The 19,881-nt window shown below is 34.4% G+C and overlaps 1 protein-coding gene across 1 annotated transcript; it reads left to right on the top strand.

Moving 5' to 3' along the window:
- Nucleotides 1–70: 70 nt before the first annotated feature.
- Nucleotides 71–19,860, top strand: cactin (cactin, spliceosome C complex subunit). The gene is made up of 12 exons (XM_071593871.1): nucleotides 71–261; nucleotides 355–564; nucleotides 3,076–3,484; nucleotides 4,171–4,345; nucleotides 6,885–7,018; nucleotides 8,477–8,594; nucleotides 10,409–10,585; nucleotides 11,339–11,594; nucleotides 14,783–14,981; nucleotides 17,455–17,609; nucleotides 18,835–18,979; nucleotides 19,637–19,860. Exons 1-12 carry the CDS (start codon nucleotides 206–208, stop codon nucleotides 19,823–19,825), a joined length of 2,223 nt encoding a protein of 740 aa, XP_071449972.1. The 5' UTR covers nucleotides 71–205; the 3' UTR covers nucleotides 19,826–19,860.
- The last annotated feature ends 21 nt before the right edge of the window (nucleotides 19,861–19,881 follow it).

Below are 19,881 nucleotides of genomic sequence, written 5' to 3'. Positions count from 1 at the left end.
TTAACCAGTTATTTTATATACATGAAATATGTAACAAATGACTGTCACATTTCAAAACTAAAGTGAGCATTCAGGAGTTCCTAAACACCGAGGCCTATACCATTAATTCATCATATATCTTAGCACGGCAGAGAAGGAAATTTATATTTGCTAGGTTATATGGAAAAATGATTTTTTTCTCAAACAAAATTCATAAGAGTAAGCAATGATTCGTCGTCGGTCCAGATCGCCCCCACGACATGGGAATCGTACTCACTCAAAGTAAATAGAATTTTTGCTTCTTTTGTGTCGCAACTTCTATATACTTCACCCAGAAATTTGCTAACAATCTTATGTATTCCCCGATTATTTCAGGTCATATGATGAGGACGATTGCCGAGATGGTGATGCATTTCATGCCAAGTCTCACAGTAGTAGGAGAGTGCGTAAACGTAGTCCTGTCGAGAGTCGTAGAGAAAGGAGCAAATCCAGGTCTAGATCGAGCTCACGGAAAATATCAAGAAAACACAAAAGAGGCAGTGAAAAGTCATCAAAACAGAAGTCCAAAAGCAAGCACCGAAAAAGGTTATTATTGGTGCCCCATACATGATGCTGTCGGTATTTGTAGTGATGCCCAAGTTATGGTTTAGTATTGTCATTTTGATTTTAATTGATGGTATTGCAATAATTTTTTACCTCAGCATACTACTACATAAATCAATGTTTAATGTTCTTAATGTCACAAGCAATTATTTATTTGAAATTCCGAGTACTTATCTATTTCCCCCCATTTTTTATTTAGGCGAATGATTTTTACACTGAAATTTTTTCATTTAAATGCACATCAGCGGGTGACTCCGTTAAAAGTTACTGTTGCGGCATCCCTCGCAGTTCCTTTGGAAGCCCCATGTTGTTACTTGATTGTTGTAGAAGTGATGGATTCTGTTGTTGTCCATTCCAAGCGCTTATGTATCTTTATATGCTTCTTCCATTAGATGTTGTTCATGATATCTGAGTACTTAAATGCCGTGCATAATGGCTTATTTAATTTATCATTATTTGGCCAGTAACATCAAACTGAGCATGGCGTCTCTTGCTCTTTAGTTTTCCATGTTACTTTCTTCTATTTTTTGGCTAATTATCCAAGTAAGTATTTATGATGCATGAGACATCAGGCTCAATGTTCTGTGTTGTGTGCATGTATCTGTTCTTGGTATCTTCGGTATTGCAATCATCAGACTCTTCTCAAAGTCCATTGGTAGTTTTTTGTCTTAGCTATCTCTGATTATTCCAAAGGGAGTATCCTTCCCTTTGACCTTGCCCTGTGCCTTGGTCATTTCTTTGTTGATTTTGTCAACTCCTTTTGGTTCTTCAGTTCTTTCTGTGTTATTTAACTCTTTGAAATTAACCTTGAATTTACTTTTCAGTATATTCAGGCCTTGTCATCTTCTGATCATCTATCATGATTTCTTGTTTAATTAAGTTACCTTCAAGTTTCAATGAAATTGCAGGAGATGCCGCAAGAGTAAGTTTTTACGGAGTCATCCGTTAATGTGCATTTCAATGCAACAATTTCAGAGTGTAAAAATCATTTGCCTTGACCGAGATTCGAACCCGAGTTTAAGAGAATGCCTCGATAGCTTAACTGGCTAAAGCACTCGACTGGCCTTTGAATGATCCGGGTTCGAATACCGGTCGAGGCAAATGATTTTTACACTCTGAAATTGTTGCATTTACCTTCAAGTTGTTTGGGCCCTTGCTCAAGATTTTCAATGTATGCCTTCCATTTATTTTCTATTTCTTCATCTTCTATTAGTATATTTCGATTATCATCACAGATGCTGTGTAGAATTTTTTTTTTCAAAATTTTCTCTTCGCCGTTTCATAAGCTATTTGGCTGTTTCCCTTCTTTGTATTTTCTTTGATTTCCCTGCAGGAGCTCTCTATCCACTCTTCCTCATCGTAGGAATTTGGCGTGGGGATTCCTATTAATCAACTTTGATTGCATTCTGAAAAAGAGTATTTCAGCAGTACGTGAGGGCAAGTGGATATAAGTTTGATTTCACGTGTAATGAAGGTAGTCCCTAGAATGATATCTTAAAAATTATGTAACTGTGCAAACAGCTACATGGGACAAATCAGTTTGGGGTTAAGAAATGAGGAAATTCGGATGAAACTGCAGTGATAAGAAATTTAGTAGAAAGGAACCTAGAATATAATCGGGATGTCTAATTGTGTTTTGAGGATTTTGAGAATGTATTCATTTGATTGAGTAGAGCGGCCAAATATTGATGGAAATATTTTTTAATATATAAATAGACTAGAGGGATAATAAATGTATTCAAAACCTGTACATATAGACTCAGATGGCGCGTATAAATGATGGCACGTGGAGGATCAGGCAGAGAAGTAAGTCAGGGTTCCCTGAACTTGCTCTTTAGCATACATTCCAAGGAAACAACTTGGGGTGCATGGAAAGGGCTTGATCTGGGGATAGAAGTTGGTGGTAAGATGATTGTCTGGTTTGAATTGATCAAGCATTAGTTATGACAGACAAGGGATTGCTTTTATTATTAGTTGTTGGACTACCACATCCTTATGAAAACTTAAGTTAAGCCTTAAAATAGGAAGGAATACTCAGGAGCAGTCCCTGTATTTTTGGCAGTATTTTAGGTGAAAAATGGGTATAGCAGTGGAGATGGCAGATTATCATTTCATGTCAAGGTTGTAATTCATGGAGAGATCAAGACTTAAGTTAATAAATTTATTAAACAAACAATGCAAATTGGTGGATTGAAGGGGAGTAATAAGATCCCTTTAAAAATATTGAAATACAATTTTGACAAAATTAAACCTTTAAGGATTCTAGTCTCTTGTGTGTGACTTTCAGAATATTGTACATGTGTACTAAATTATTAAGGATTCATTTTAGTGTTGTAATAAGAATAAATGCATCTTTTGCATTTTTCCCCTACACTTCTTAACGTAATGGAAATTGTAATTCGTGTCAGTTTACCCTGTTATTGTTTTTTGTTGTTAAAATTTGTTATTTACATAAGTTCAGAATTGCTAAAAAAATTTAAATTTCTTTTATAGTTCATCTTCCGATAGCACTACTTCTTCAGATGAAAGTTCTAGTGATTCAGATGCATCATCCAAATCACTTAAACTATTGCAGAAGTTGAAAGAGGAAAGACTAGCTCGTATAGAAGAAAAGAAGAGGCAGAAGGAACTTTTAAAGGCTACTGAAACTCCTGAAGAAAAAAGACTGAGGCGTTTGATGAAAAAAGAAGCTAAAGAACGGAAACGAAAGGAGAGAATGGGATGGGACAATGACTATCTTCACTACACCAATACTGATAACCCCTTTGGTGACGCTAACCTATTGGCCACATTTGTCTGGAAGAAAAAACTTGATAAAGAAGGCTTAACCGGAGTAAGTAGGGAAGAAATTGAAGTCAGGAATCGGCAAAAACAAGAAGAGAATAGGAGGGAACTTGAAAAGGTTTGTACCATGCTTCTTATCCCTTTATAAAACATGCTTGTATTCTAATAATAATAGGATTCATGCAGCTATTGTATGTTCAGTGAATTGGGATAAAAAACAAAAAAAAAATTCATCCATATGCTCTAGTTTTGAGTTTGTAATTAACTATTTAAAAGTTATGTTTACTTGCTTTTCCTGTTTTAAAACTTCATAAGTACCAGCCTCATTCTTTTGTCATATTTAAAATGAAATTATCTAAAATTGACAATTTCACATCATTTCAGTGTGCACGTACAAATTTAATTAAATATTTTTGTGAAGTCTTTGCATAAAGTAGTCTAAATATTTTCCATAAGTATTGTTCCTGATTTAATCCCAAAACTTTCTTGTTAGTAGCCTAACTTATGCATGCTGGGCTACTACAAGACAACACCCTATTTGAAAGAAACATTTCATTATTATATTATTGAGATTTATATTACCAGACTTTGTGTCAAGAGTGTATGGCAATTCTTTCATGATTAATATGTGGTCATATCATAAATGCCAATGAGAAGTTTTTTCTTCTCTTAATGGTCACCTTTTTATTGTTTGCAGTGGTCACACATTTGCATTTCATTTTTTCCTAATTACATATTCATTTATTGGGTAAAAGCATCAGTATACTTTTTTTTATCAATTCTATCTTTTTTATCTTCATAAAGGTGAAAAAGAGACGTCAGGAAAGAGAACTTGAGAGGCAGCAAAGAGAAGAAGAAATGGCACTCATGCAGAGAGAGAAAGAGGCTGCCCAGTTTGAAGAGTGGGAGAGACAAGAAGACCAATTTCATTTGGATCAAGCAAGATTAAGATCAAGGATACGTATACAAGATGGACGGGGTTAGTAAATGATAAAATCCAAAGATCCCGGGTCAGCCATAGCTTTTCCTCACTGCTGAACATCATCTCTTTCATTATTTCTCATTTTATTTTGCTGTGAAAATTCTTATGGCGGCCCTGAACCTCTTTTTACAGAATTCTCAGATTGAATTGTAAACTCATAAAATACCTTAACTGGCACATCATTGGGTATAAATCAAAAGTATGAGGCTGAGTGAGTAACTATATAGAGCTATCTACCTGTGCACCTGACCGATCTGTTCTCACTCGAGTTAGCTATTGCACAGGTAAAAGGGAGAAAGTATAGGTAGAAGCACTTTTCCTTATTTGCTTCTTGGAAAACTGCTAATCACACGTTTTCCTTATTTGTGCACAAACTGACTTGGCTGACAGCTTACCCATACGCTTTTTTATCACTGAACATTCTCTTCTGTCACATGAAGAACCTATGCATGGAAACACATTTCAACTTGTGCATTGTTACTGGTAATTATACTTCAACATATCTGTCCGCAGTGCCTAACAGTGAAGATAGTGATAACAGTGTGCTTAGAAATGTACACTGCTCTGATCCGAGACTATTAATTTCATCCTGAAAAACAAATGATGAAGCACTAGGCATGGTGGGCAAGGAAAGGGGATCGTTAGGAGAAATCCTAAGGAAGCAGGAAAGATAAATACAAGCGTTTTGATTGGCGATGGAATGTTGAAGACTGTGATTGAAGGAGAACATTAGGCGAGTGAGGAGGGTTTTGGAATAGGGTAAATATGTTAAATGGAATGAAGGGAGGAAGGTATTATACCAAATTGGAGAGGGTTTATTGTCATGTCGGAGGTTAGTTTGTTTAGTTAGGAGGGGGAATGAAATGTATCAATGTACCATTGTCTAGTCTGTGTCCATCCAAAATCTATGTTGAATATTAGAATATCAATAATAATTATCCTTCAGCCTTATACTTCAGGTTATAATAACTTATTCTATAGCTCTATGTACATTCTGCTTCCCTTAATTGCCCTCAAAATGCCTACTCTTTTCCTCCCTCCACCTCACTTTCCCAGCAATCTCCTCCCGACTACCATCTTCAGCATCCTAATGTCTTCATTGCTCCTGCATCTTCTTCTGCTGCCCTCTTAAGATTTTGCTGTATGACCTTCTTTCTGGCCCAGAAATTCTGTGTATGTTCTCCTTTTGTTTATTATTTTATTTTTTCTATTCTTCACCAGTCCAAAATCTCAAAAGACTCCAATCTAAACATATCGTCTAACCTCATTCAACAAGTTTCTGAGCTACAAAAATTGCACTCTGTATGAAAATTTTCACCAGTCTTTTCTTTAAATCTTTACTTAAGGTGCCCGTCATCATCTCCTGCCTTTTTGTAAACCTTTCTCTACTTAATGCAGTTCTTATAATGCCCCTATTGCTCTGCCTCCACATCCATAACATTTCCTCAATGGACGAACTCTTCTACCTATGCTAGTTTATGTTCCTAACTTTAATATTTATCTTAACCTTTCTTTTTCTTGAGAATCTCATTCACCTTATTTTCTTATTATTAATTCCATCCCATAACTATCACAATGATTTTGCAATGTACTAAGTAATCACCATTGCCCTTTAGCTAACGGGCTAACTATGCCTGGTTGTCCACAATTCTAACTGCAAAATGTTAAGAGTTCTCCACTTAATTTCACTCCAGCCTAGTATTTCCCAAACTATCTCTCCATCCGCACCTTTGTAGTGGGCGAATCCACAGGTTCTGGATAAGCCATCAACCTCTCCAGTCTACTCCTATCTTCTGCGAGATGTTCATGAAAATATATGAAGCTTACAAATACATCCTGTAATATATTCTTTTTCCCTTTCTACTAGTGACTTCATTATTTCTATAGCATAGCACATTCCTATCCTTATTCTAAATCCAAACTGATATTCTCCTAAGAACTCATTTGTTCTCTTCCCTATCCTTGAGTTGATGGTGCTAATTAAAACCTTTGCCACTTGAGAAATCAAACTATGTATGTGAGGACCTCATCACTTGAGTACAATCACAATTTATTTACAAATTTTCTCTGAAATTCTTCTCATGAAACTGTGCTGTAAATTCCATCATGTTTCAAAACTTGCTGATAAATTGTGTATTGGAAAAATTTAAAAATGGCCTATTAATTGTTCTGATGATTGAGACTGTAAGAAGAATTGAGCCCAGTCTGACCTATAGCCAGGCTTAGCATAGCAGTAGTAGTTATTGCCCCTGCTTAACAGAAATTTGGAAGCTTTCACTTTGAATGTTCTAACATTGGGTAATAAAGAATTGGTTTTGATGCTTGCATATGAAAATAACCTTTTTGATACAACTTTGTATTATCCATTTATAATTGACTCTTTTATGTTGAATTTTTAGCGCTCAATTTTGTCTTGACATTAATTTTTGGCATTCAGTGTAGGGTGTCAATACATAAAGTACCACTATATCAAGAATTAATTGGCTGCACATATAACTAAGAGTGGAAATTTTATTGATGTTATTTTCATTTTCAGCTAAGCCAATTGATCTACTTGCAAAATACATCAGTGCGGAGGAAGAGGTGGATGCAGTTGAAATGCATGAGCCATATACATATTTGAATGGTCTCACGATTAAGGACTTAGAAGATTTGATAGAAGACATTAAGGCTAGTATCATAATTATATATGTATGCACATGCATTTATGTCATTTTAAAGCTGTATTGATGTGATAATTCCTAATTTGTCATCCATGGAAATTATTGGTACCAGGACCCCAGTTCTAAAACAAATGGTGAGAGAGGGTTGAGGTCACTGTCATAAGTTATCTCTCTCTCTTCCGCAATGACATTTATTTGCTGTTGATAGCATTTGCTGTTGCTGAAATTAAATATTATCATTTAACTATTCATGTCTTCATCTATAGTGCCTATTTGGATATCCTTTGAACGTTGCATTGTTTACCATCTGTTATTTCCTTAACATTTTGCAACCAAGTTTTTATTATGAAATTTCATTTATTCATGTGCACCCATGTGACTAGTCCAAAATTAATGCATTGGAAATCATTCTGTCTACAATGTTTTCACCATAGAACTAATCCTGTAGAACAGATTACAATCATAGCATGGACACCTACAGAATGTAGATACTGGAATGTGTATGAGGTATTATTATTGGTAGTCTAGTAGTTGTAATTAGGGGTGCAACTGACAGCTGAGTGACAGATGGGGAATTTGGTAGAGAGGATGTTCAGGGAATGGTGGAAGGATAGAGAAAACTGGCATTGGCATTTACCTACTCTAAACAATTGGCACCAAGGGGTCCACCATTTAACCTCCCATCATACTGGCATGGCGAGATGGCATACTGACTTAAAGTGCTCTCAACATAGTACCCCTATTAGGGGTTGATAAGCCACTGAAAATATCTGTCAAACATGGGGATTCAAACCCAGGCCATCAGGATGGGATGGGAGTACATTGGCCACCTGATTCTCCAATATCCAATTCCTCTCTCGTAATTACTACTAAGTATACCTTAAAAATTCTTACTTCCTTTTTTTCTAAACCCTTAATAAGTTCTAATGAATGTTATCTAGCCTCAAGGCCCTCTTTGATTTTAATACTCTATATGTCCTTTGTATCTTGCAATCAAGTATGATTGGTTCTAAGCTGTTGAAGCTGTCCCATTCACATCATATTAATTCTTTCTACGTCTTAGCTTGCTGGCCTAATATCTTTACCATATTAATCCTCTTAGTATTCTTTCCATCTCTCTTGAATCTTTCTTAGTGTGATAAATGATTTTCCTGACATACTTTAAATAAATTAACAAAATAAATTGAAAACTTATTACGACAATAGGAGTTTTCATTTTATTTCATTAATTTACAAGGCCGTAGAGTTCAAGTTTCCAAGATTTTTATAACTTTAATATTTCACTTAGTTTTCCCATTTTTACTTCTTAATAGTACATTCACCCTTCTGTACAGGGAATTCATTTTCTTTGCTAAATACTACCAAGACAGTCACTTGTTGGCACTTAGAGCATAGGTAGCTAACGATAATATAATGTTGCATGGCACCTAAGCAGTTAATATTATTTTTATCATTATATTTTCAGGTGTACAAGGAGCTAGAAAGAGGAAAAAACCTTGATTATTGGAATGACATAACTGTAATAGTTGAAGATGAGCTTCATAAACTTAGGAAATTGGAGAAGCAAAGCGAGTATGAAGCTGGTAAGTAATTTTCATATTTTTTAAACAATTTCTTTATTAATTGTCGGAAGTAATGTTTGAACCTAATGAAAGGTTTATTCTAATGATGGGTCAAGATTAGTGTGCTATGTACTCGTTATTGAGAAATGTGTTTAGCATTCATAACAATACTCGATCCATGCAGTTATTCATAGATTTTGAATTTGTTGAGAATTTGACGTATTTATTGCCATAAACCCTATAATTGGAGGGGTGGTATGTTGAAGTGGGTTGGTGGGGTTATTTGCTATGCTATCAGTACAAAACATTGTCGTGAAAATTTGCAATTTGATTCTAAGACATGTAAACCACCGTAGGCATTTGTCTAAAAAGATAAAATATGTCAAGAATTCCAAGTATGAAGAATTATAGGAAGAGCCATTTTAAATTGATAAATAGTCAAATATCCCTGTGATGGTGTCATCATTAGAGTTTTGTCTTTTGTCATTAGTTGTTATCTTTGTATTTGCTAAATCTAACAGTTTCAGGCTTAACTTGGTGGAATTCTTTCATGGTGAGGTGAAAGAAAGAGAAAAAACAACTTTGCACTTCCACACACTTTTTTAATATAACACGACCATGGTTTCGTGTTATATTAAAAAAGTGTGTGGAAGTGCAAAGTTGTTTTTTTTTTTTTTTTTTTTCTCTCTTTCTTTCACCTCACCATTTGTATTTGCTATTTGTAAAATTTCAATTTCACATCTCATGACTTATTTAACTATGGGGATCAGGATGGTGCAGTGGCTAACATATCGGTCTCCCATACAGAGGGCTCAGGTTCGAATCCTGGAGACAGCAGATATTTTTCAGTGGTATCTCGATCCCTAATTGTGTTGTTTTGTTATGCTAGAAGAGCACTTAAGGTAGTATGCCATCTGTCAGATGGAACCTTAAACTGAGGACCCCTTGGTTCCTTTCAATGAGAGTAGGCTCTTGCTGACGCTGGGTTTCCCTCCACCCTTCCTTCTTTCCCATCCATCCCTTACGCCATAAATGACCTCAACTATTTGTTGCCCCCCCAAAACTACTCTACTAATACTTATTTAATGACATTATTGGGGTGATATAGAGACTGCTTTTTTTTTCTTCCCTTCTTTCTCCTAATTCTCATTCAATGCAATAAAGACAATCACAAAAATCCAAGCCCTAGGTGTAGGAAAACCCACCTAGGTAGGACTGGAACTCATGTCCTCTGGCTTGGCTGGTGAGGGGTATTACTCCGCTGCTAGCAAGGCCGGCTAGCGCAGCAAAGGTGTGATAGATGCAGTATTAGGTTTTTAAGCAACCAATCCTTAAGCTAGGTTTTCTTTGTGGTTATTATTATTACACATCGTATGTTTGGGTATTTGATGGTGAGGCTCCTTTGCTCAAAATTCATAGAGCAAATAGGGGATGTTTGGTTTTTAATATAGGCTGAGTTTTGCCTAAATTAAGCATATTCCCTGAAACTTGTGGGTGAGGAAACAAGTATGTAAAAGTAGATTTCAGTCAACCATTCAAATGTCATAACTTTTATATTTAAGGGTTTGATGTCAGTTCTTATGCTAAAAGTTTTGAATGCAATTTAACAAATGTCATAATTTCCATTTGTGTATTTCTCAACTGGGTGTGAAATAGCAAGTTTGGGGAAAGTAGATAGTATTAATGGAAGACGGATAAGCTCCAATACTCACTCATAAATCACCTTTATCTCATCATCTGGAATGGCATAATAATTAATATAAATGAATAGTAATGGAGGTCTCCCTCAGTAATCTTATATACTCGTGAATTAATGTATTATGAATGTTTTACAGCTGTTGGCAGGAGAGAAGGGATTCATCAGTCTGTTGCAAAGGATGTTGCTTCAGTGTTTAAAGGGAAAACAGCTGGTCAACTTGAAGCTCTCCAAAGTCAAATAGAAGCCAAAATCAATGGAAAACCAGAAGGTGTTGATATTGGATACTGGGAGTCTCTTCTTTCTCAACTGAAAGGTAAGGAAATACAATATCTGTTAAAATGCATATGAGCACCTTTTATTTACAAAATATCGGCCACAGCATGTGAGTGAGGCTATTTTCAATCATCATGAAAGATTGCCAAGAAATTTCATTGCAATAATTTTTTAAGATGAGTTCAGAAAATATTGTGTAAATATAAATTAAAAAAAATAAAATGATACTGTCCCTTGTTCACAATCTTATTGCGTTTTCATTTTCTTTCTGATGGTTATTTTTATATGCCTAATTTATCCCATAAAAATCAACAGTAACCTGTAAAACTGTGTTATCAAAAAATGCTTTTAGTTTCGGGATGCAAAGTTCCTGAACCTAACTTAAGAAATGAAAAACATTGTGAATGTATGATATAATGTTGATGAGTGAAGTGGTAACAAGTTACAGGTATAACAATTAACCAGCTCTGAATTACTAATTATTTACTGTATGTTGAAAAAAACCACTGTATTCAACCCAAAGGTTGGTTTATTAGGTGAGGATACAGCTTATCTGTGTTGCCTTTAGTTTCCCAGGAATATCTGGTGCCTAAAACAGCATGGGTGAAGTCAGAAATTCATGTCACAAGTCCTGATCTGTAAAATTTTCTGAATGTTGTTAAAAATTTGTAGAGAATGGTTATTAGTGATAATCTATACTTTTTAATATTTTAAAATTATTAAATAAAATTTAATATTTGTGTGCATGTACACCTATCTTGTTTGATAAAATAAGCGTAATTTTTCCCCATAGCCCACATGGCTCGGGCACGCCTTCGAGATAGACACCAGGAGAACCTTCGCCGTAAGCTGGAAGTGCTAAAAGCAGAGCAGGGGGTATGCATCAAGGAAGAGGATGTGGAGGATGAGTTGGAGGGGGAGACAGTAGAGGGAGGTGCAGAGGCATCAACCTCCAAGGGTGTGAAGAGTGCCACTCCACCACATGGAGGCCTCAGTAGTGGAAATGAAGCAGAAGGAAGTGAAAATGAAACTAAGGAGGATGAGGAAGAGTAAGTGTTAATTCATTTTAAAGGCTAGTCTCATGTCCATGGGGAAGAATAATTCCTCAATAAATCTGCCAAATGGTAAGTGGTTGTACTTAATCAGCTAGTTTTTGTGGACCAAGAACTTTTTGAAAAGTGATATTTATAATTATTGCGTCAACATGCGATGAAAACTAACAATAGAAGCTTTAAAAAGTGCCTAAGGCTATTCCACTGTTAAAGCTATCTTCAAATTGCAATATTAGGCTTCCAAAACAGGGTATAGCTCCATTTTAGGGGTAAATTGAGAAGACTTAAATGGTAGGAAAATTAAGAGAGTTGGTGGGTTGAACTGATAATCACATGGCCAATGGAGGTAGATCACAATATTATTAACATTCCTTAGATGCCAGTTCTTTTTCCCCATTTTCTTCGACCCCTGGCATAACTTGACCCTAGGCTCTGGCAGTAGTATGAGTGTGTAGGTTTGGAATCCAAACTTATCTGCAATATTATTCAAGAAGGTTTAGCAAAGGAACGTGGGCAATTCTTTATTCAGAATGAAGTAATAGTAGATGATCTTTTAATCATATACTTTCCAACTTTGCAATGCAAATTCACTCAGGAGTCCCAGTTTGATCTGGTGTGCAGGACTTTTTATTTATATTCCTCATTACATTCATACTATATCCTATATTCTTCATTGCTGTGGTAAATACTTGAATAATGAAATAAATGAGACACAATGGAAGCAAAATTATTCATGCTCTTGGATGTACAGAACTTTAAAGCACTGCCATTGAAGCATTATTAACAAAATTTACAGAAACTCTTTGTCTATATATTGCAAAATTTTTGGAGAATATGTGGATAATATTTAGGTTGTATGTACAAGTTGAAGAAAAGCTAGTAATATTTTCTGAAATACCCAATCATATCATCACCAATCAGCCATCAATATTTATGACTTATTTTACAGAATGAGATGAAGCTTTTGTATATCAAGGGGTTGCTACAGTTCTGTAAGATATAAAATACTAATGTTGTGGAAATAGCTTAAACACTTATACCATTTAGAAACCATTTCAGTATAGATTTTGGACATGGTTATTATCAATAATGATGTATTCATTGCTATTAATGCAATATTTCTACAATGTCAATTTCACTGCGTATAAATCGTAATACTACTATTACAATGTATATTTAAAAAATCATTTACACCAGCGATCAATGCATCATAATTAGACTGGTTGTAGTATTTACATTGTTAAGTGTTGTTAATTTTCATTAAGTTTTCCTTCCTGCCATTTAGTGACCAATTACCAAAATTCTGAGGGAACCTTATATGCCTACTAAACCACCTTTAATTTTTTACCTTGTTCGTTAAAATCTGTTTGGCCATCTTCTATCAATATGGCTCACACAGAATACACCCAGGTGTGTATAGATTACGTTCTTATTTTGAAGTACCCATGTACTGATGTATGCTATCTGTGACAGGCAGAATGTATATGATCACTGAACATACAACCTTTTGAACTAATCTCATTTAGGAAATTAATCACTAATCTTCCTGGAGATGTTTGTTATCATGTGTCACCATCTACTAGGTATGCCATGTAAATCTTCAATCTTCTAGATATGATATGCCATGCTAGTTAAACTATTCAATCACTGAATAAGGGACTATTTTTTTCCTGGCTTAGAAAAGCAGCATGCTAGAAAGTTTGTGTGTATGCTACCTTAATTCCAGTTAATGATTCTTTCTAGAATATTTGATTTGCTGTTATTTTGGCTGATACATTTTTAAATTGAAAATTAAGTTTTACCCAGTCTTAGTGATATGTATCATTTTTTGTGTTATGGATGCCTGTTGTTTTGCAAAATGGATTAGCAAATGGAGATGTGATTATATATTTTGAATGTGCTATATGATATTTGCTCACACCTGATGGAATAAGGCAATGTGTGTCCTTATTGAATGAAGTTAATGCTTGGAAAACTCATAGGAGAAATGTTTTAGGTAAATTAAGGTTTTGTGTTTTTGATGGAATGTAACAGAGATGGTATTTTCATTTTTTTAATACTTCTAGTGAATATGGACAGTGAAAAACCTCTGGTGTTTTCAAGGCTATAAGAACTAGTTTAATATTTATTTAGTTTCCATGCTGATTCAATTTTTCTTCTGTTTGATTCTCAGTCACAATAATTTGCATTTTCTCTTTGAACAAAATGAACTCTCTCTTGTCTCACTTCGGGCAAAATAAATTCATGAGTGTGCTTAATTTTTGCAATTTTAACTTGCCATTTTTTTCTATAAAATTTTATAGCGGTTAAGGTTCCTCACCATAACAGTTTTTAATGCACAAAAGTTGTCAACAGCATTAAATGTTTTATTGAAACATTTTTGTACTATCCATACTCTCCCATTATTGTTTCTCTTGTATCCATGAGCCCTGAAAATTCTGCATTCTCCCTTTGGCCAAAAAAAATACTTTGTTTTACTATGCATCAAATCAGTTATTAATTATCTACACTGCTTTATTTAAACTCGTATCATATGATATATATGAATACGTATCCGCAATACTTTTTTAAAATTCATATTTTGCCAGTCATTTGATCTTTCCTGGCTGCATGATTAGTTTAGCTTTCAGAGGAAAATACATTCTGCTATTCACGGTATGATGGTTCTGTGTTTTTGTAAATCTATCTAAACCTTATAAAATTGCTTAAAAGTTGGAAAAATGTACTTTCCATTGACCAAAAAATCAAATCAATCAAGCAGAATGAGGGATCAGGTTGGAGCAGTGGCTTATGTACTGGCTTCCCATGCAGTGGACCTGGGTTCAAATCCCCATGGTGGCAGATATTTTTCAGTGGTATCCCAATCCTTACTTGAGTTGCTTTTTGGAGAGCTCTTTGAGTGAGTATGCCGTCCATCAGATGAGATTTTAAACCTGTGGACTCCTTGAGAGTAGGCTAATTTCGACTGTTGCCTCCCCTAAAACTACTACAATCAATGAATAATTGAAAAAAGAGAGTGTATGTATTTGTTTATGTCATGACCATTTCACATTTCCATGCTTCATTGTGTGTCCATCAGCATGTATGATTGAGTGTGTATGCACCGTGTGTGTGTATTCAACTAACTTTTATCTTGTCAGCTGCATCCCAGTGTATCCTCATTTTTACCTGTTTTGCAATTATAGGGCGGAATACAATGAAAATCAAGTGGCAAATGCAATGCTGTCTGAGAGTTTTGCTGACTTTGTGAGTGGAGGATATAGTCCTGCCTACTTAGGGTCATCTCAGCTGGAACCCGGAACATTGGTCATATCTGAAGAGGATGACCTCCAAAGACTGGCTTTTACTCGTGCTCAAGTGCAAGGCACAGGAAGTAGAGTTGAAGTGAGTATCTCCCTTTTTTTTCTTCCATTCGGTTTTTATGATTCTCCTTAGTTATTTTGTGAACCAAAAATACTTAGCAAGTAGTTATAAAAATTGCTTGCATTTATATATTTGTCAGAGAAAAACAGCCATCTACTAGCAGCACACTGCGCAATGCTGATTTCAAAATACACGTATCAGCAGGCTCATGGTTAAAATTCTTGGGCATGTTTTTGTCTTTTCAGGAAATTCACTTAAAAGTAGTATTTTGGCCAATGTATATGGTCTACTGGAGAAATAGAATGTATAGAATGATAAAAATATATTTTTACTTTGATGAGATTAATATAAATCCATTACTGCTATAATAAAACAAGCTCAACTTTACTGATCATACCAATAAATAAAAAGCATTTTTAAGTATTCTACTCTGTCCAATGAGATAACCTCACCTATGTAAATGCTAGCTCATCATCATTAAAAGGTTGTAGTGACCAATGAAGCCAATGTAACCTCTTGATGTGTTAGCATAGAAACCATAGAGATAATTTCATAAAATATTGTAGGATATTGAAAAGTAATTTTCATTTAATGATACCGTGGAACCTAAAATTTACAGGTATTTAATTTACATAATCCTCAAATTTGCATAATTGTTTTGGAGTTCAGACAGCTCTCCATGTAAATAAATGCAATTAAAACTTTGTATTAATTTCTTGAAACCTGGAATTATACCAACCAATATAAAGACAAGTCGATTGTTATCCTATTTTACCATAATCCAGCCATAAACACAAAGTAAACATATAAATAAAGTAATTGAATCCCCGCTACTCATGGCTGCTGTGTCAGATTTAACAATTTAACAAGTCTCCTTTTTAGTCTTCTTGAGTAAATGGAATTCATTTTCAATTCACTTCATTCATTCAAAGATAATATTTCAAAGGCATTTATGCAAAAAACTTAAAGTGAATATGATTTAATTTCGGGGTTAACTATCAAAAGATCTACCTGCCTTTAACTCCATCTCTGTTAGGAAAATAAATATCCAAAACAATGAGATAGGCTAGGACTGCCTTACCAACATATTAAATAATGCCTATTTTTCATTGCAAATTAATACAGGATATTTCACTCAAATTGAATGAGTAATATTAGCATGTGAAAATTCCACACCTTTAAAAAAGGATCCTTTGGTTCTCCTCCATTCAAAGTCACAGCCCAAAATGATACAGATAAACATATACATTTGACACTTATCATCTAAATTATCTTGGATGTTATTTAATTCCTGCCATAGACTTAACCCCTCAAGCTGGTATAGGTATTTAATTGCTTGGGCCTCACTCAGGGTATGTAATTTTTATAAAATGTCTCCCTGTCGCAGTATTGTTGAAACTAATTTATATCTTTTTAAATGTTTATTCTAAAATTAACAAAATTACCATATCTTAAATTGCTTATTCTATTTAGTAAAAATTTTACACATGTTATGTTTTATATTTTCACTTCTTTCTTTGCCTTTAAGTTTCAAGCTTCTGTTCTAAAAGTTCAGTTTTGTGCGATAAAATTTGAAACAATCCTCTAAATTTAGGCCTGCCATGCAGTCGGGCACTAGTACACTGTATCCCTCCTTTTACCTTGTGCAGAGCACAACTGGCATCTTCTTTGAGGCCTGGACTTCTTCCTGGTCGGCTGTATCTTTTCGTCTTTCATCAAGTGACTCTCGACCAAAACTCCTCCCTTGAACTTGTACTATCACATCCAATACTCACTTCTCTTTCTCCATCCAGGTGTTCTACTATTATCTTCACTCAAAAAAAGCGTATCCCTCTTGGAATCCATTACGGGGGTTATACACAAGGGTTTTTTTACTTCTCTTTCTCAAGAAAAAAATCTAACAATTGAGACTATAGATGGTGGTGAGGCCTCTTGCCCTAGCATCTGTTATGACGAAACAAAAAGAAAGAATGATACATCGATGGCTCCAGAGAAAATAGGGAGATCATATCAAGCAATGAAGACAAACAGAACCAGACAAAGCATAGATGCAAAGTACTCGCTTATCTCATAACGACATACTTGATAGATTTATCTTCCTTTAAAAGTGACTTTTCATGTAGTCAAAACAGAAAGGTTAGGAAGACTGATTATCTAAGAGGCCAAGGACAATTATAGATATTTAAAAAAATTTGATGGCGCCGCAGAAAAAAATTCAAAACTGAGAGAGCAGGGCATACGGCATACGTCGATCCGCAGATAAGACCTGCCGACTGTAACATAACATATCACGTACCGAGAACCACGACGAGGGGTTAAGGATTTTAAGTCACATAATTATAGGAGAATTTTTAGTGTTGTTTGTTATTTTCTGTTTTTTTTTTTTTTTTTAGCACTTAAGGTGGTATCAAGTACCTGCTGCAAAGCCTCATTTGGGATGTGAATTTCTTAATTTGCCATTTTTATTCTTTCTCTTTCTTCTTTTATAATGAAGAATGTGATAGCGGCTGAAGAGCAAGCTTTACAACGTGAAGCTCGAAAGGGAATGACTGATGATGAAGCAGAATTCTCTGTTGAAGCATCTCTTGACAATCAGGTGTACTTGTGGTCTGATAAATACAGGCCTAGAAAGCCCAGATATTTCAATAGGTAAGTTTATTTTTACAAAAATATGGTGTATTTAGTGATAATCTAGAAGAATACCTGCTAAGGTTTTGATGGCTATAAAATTTCTAGTTAATTTACCTTTTCATCTGAAGGACTGATGACCAATGAGACATTTATTGAGCACTCTGTTAATGACTCTTACTCTATCCATTGATTCAGATTACTCTGAATTGTCAGTCAATAGAGGTATAAAATACTGGTTTAAAATTGTTGGGAAAATACAGTGTATGTTAATATAATCATTTTCACAATCTCTGCAAAACAATTTACAAAATCTCATGAATTTTGAGATAGTTTAACTGTCACTGTAGTTATTTTGCATTCCAGATCAAATATATAAGTAGGGGCTGGAAAAATTATCTTTTTGTGATTTTTCTTACCATTAGTGCAAATTCAAGAATAACTACAATTTTTGTCATTTTCTGAGCATTTTTGTGATTTTTTTTCCACATTTTCCAATCAATTCAGATAGCAAAAGTGTATCAAATTGAAAAGTTCAATCGTACTCTTAACGAAATTTGTTACAGAATTTACTGTACAGAATTTCCCATTACAGAATTTGTCCATTGCCTTTTCTTTTGTTGGTATGATTCTTTGGAATTTTTGTGTCAGGAAGTTGTCTGTGTATTCATCCGTTGCAGTTACAGGAAAAAGTGAGGTGTATGCTTCTGACAACCACTCAAATACATTTTCTGTTATTTGTTACGTTTGATAGAAATCATCAGATGGCTGAAAGTACATTATTTTTATTTTCCTGCCACCCTGAATTCTGTAGAAGCTATTTTATTTATTGTGGATTCATGCTTATGTTGATCTTTGTAGAGGTCCGCGAAATTTACTCCAGTAAAGTTGCAATGAAACCAAAACTATAGTGTCTCATTGTTAAAAAAAGTTTGACATTCATTTTTATATGCTCAAAACTGGTACTTCTATGCTAACTTTCAGGGAGATCAAATAAAGTTCTCATACAATGTTATAAAAATATTTGATGATTAAAATTCACTTATAATTATTCCTTGGTTTTGTTAATCTTTGAATATCATTCTCAAATCAAGTTAATTTTCAATTTCATGTTGTGGTCTTTCTTATTTTTTTAGCTATTGTTGAAGGTATATAAATTTGAATGTCTGTTTTCTGATAGGATGATTATCTTATGTTTTTTTAATTGGTGAGAAAATATGTAATTCATCCTGATTTATTTCAACAGGGTTCATACTGGTTTTGAATGGAATAAGTACAATCAAACTCACTATGACATGGACAATCCACCTCCAAAAATTGTGCAGGGGTATAAATTCAATATATTCTACCCAGACCTCATTGACAAGAACACTACTCCAGAGTACTTCTTGGTATGTATATACTGTATATATGAGATATTAAAATGTATCAATTAGGTAGAATAAGTGCTGAAATCATTATTTTGTTCAGTCATAATTTTAAGTGCTTGATAAAGTAATTGTTGGAAAAGTGGCCATTTTATGCTTCATGAAGCCAGTAGTTGCAGTTTCAAGTAGTCAAGTTAGTCAAGTTTCAAGTTGCAGTAGTGCAAGGGTTCTCTTGGAATGCAATTAAATATAACAGCTATCAAATCTTGTAGTTCTTTGACAAATTATTATAATTTAAGAAGTAAAAAGCTGTTGCTTCCTCTCAGAATATTTGTCATTGAAATAAGTGTTCCCATATTTATTTTCGTTTATCCATGTAAAGGTAAACCATGCAAAAGTAGCTTAGTAGTCCTCTGTTAGGAAAAATACATAAGTGATCAATTAGTAGTCTAGTTCAGACTATGCATGATGTAAAATGTACTAAGATATCAGTATTATTGCATCATAATTCATTATATTGTACTACTTAATCAGTAATTTAATGCTTTGTGCAGCATTATATTAAGTTACTGATAAAGTCTTAGTATTTACCAATCTTTAATAGTAGTTTTCAAAATATGAAGAATATTTTCATCTATATTTAATTTAATTTTTTGATTTATTTCATTTAATTTGTTCCAGACCTCCTGCCATGACAACAGGGATTTTGCTATTTTACGTTTTCATGCTGGACCTCCATATGAAGATATTGCTTTTAAAATAGTCAATCGTGAATGGGAATATTCTTACAAAAGAGGATTCAGGTGTCAGTTTCACAATAACATATTCCAACTCTGGTTTCATTTCAAGAGGTATCGCTATAGAAGATAAAGCTATCCGCAAGTTCATATGTGAGTGTGTGGGTATCTTTTCCGCAGCCACATTAT

The sequence above is a fragment of the Hetaerina americana genome, unplaced genomic scaffold, assembly GCF_022747635.1.
Source record: "Hetaerina americana unplaced genomic scaffold, ioHetAmer1.1.p SCAF_1, whole genome shotgun sequence".
NCBI classification, from domain to species: domain Eukaryota; kingdom Metazoa; phylum Arthropoda; class Insecta; order Odonata; family Calopterygidae; genus Hetaerina; species Hetaerina americana.
The sequence above is the reverse complement of the archived record's forward strand: the minus strand, read 5'-3'. Positions and strand labels throughout refer to the sequence as shown.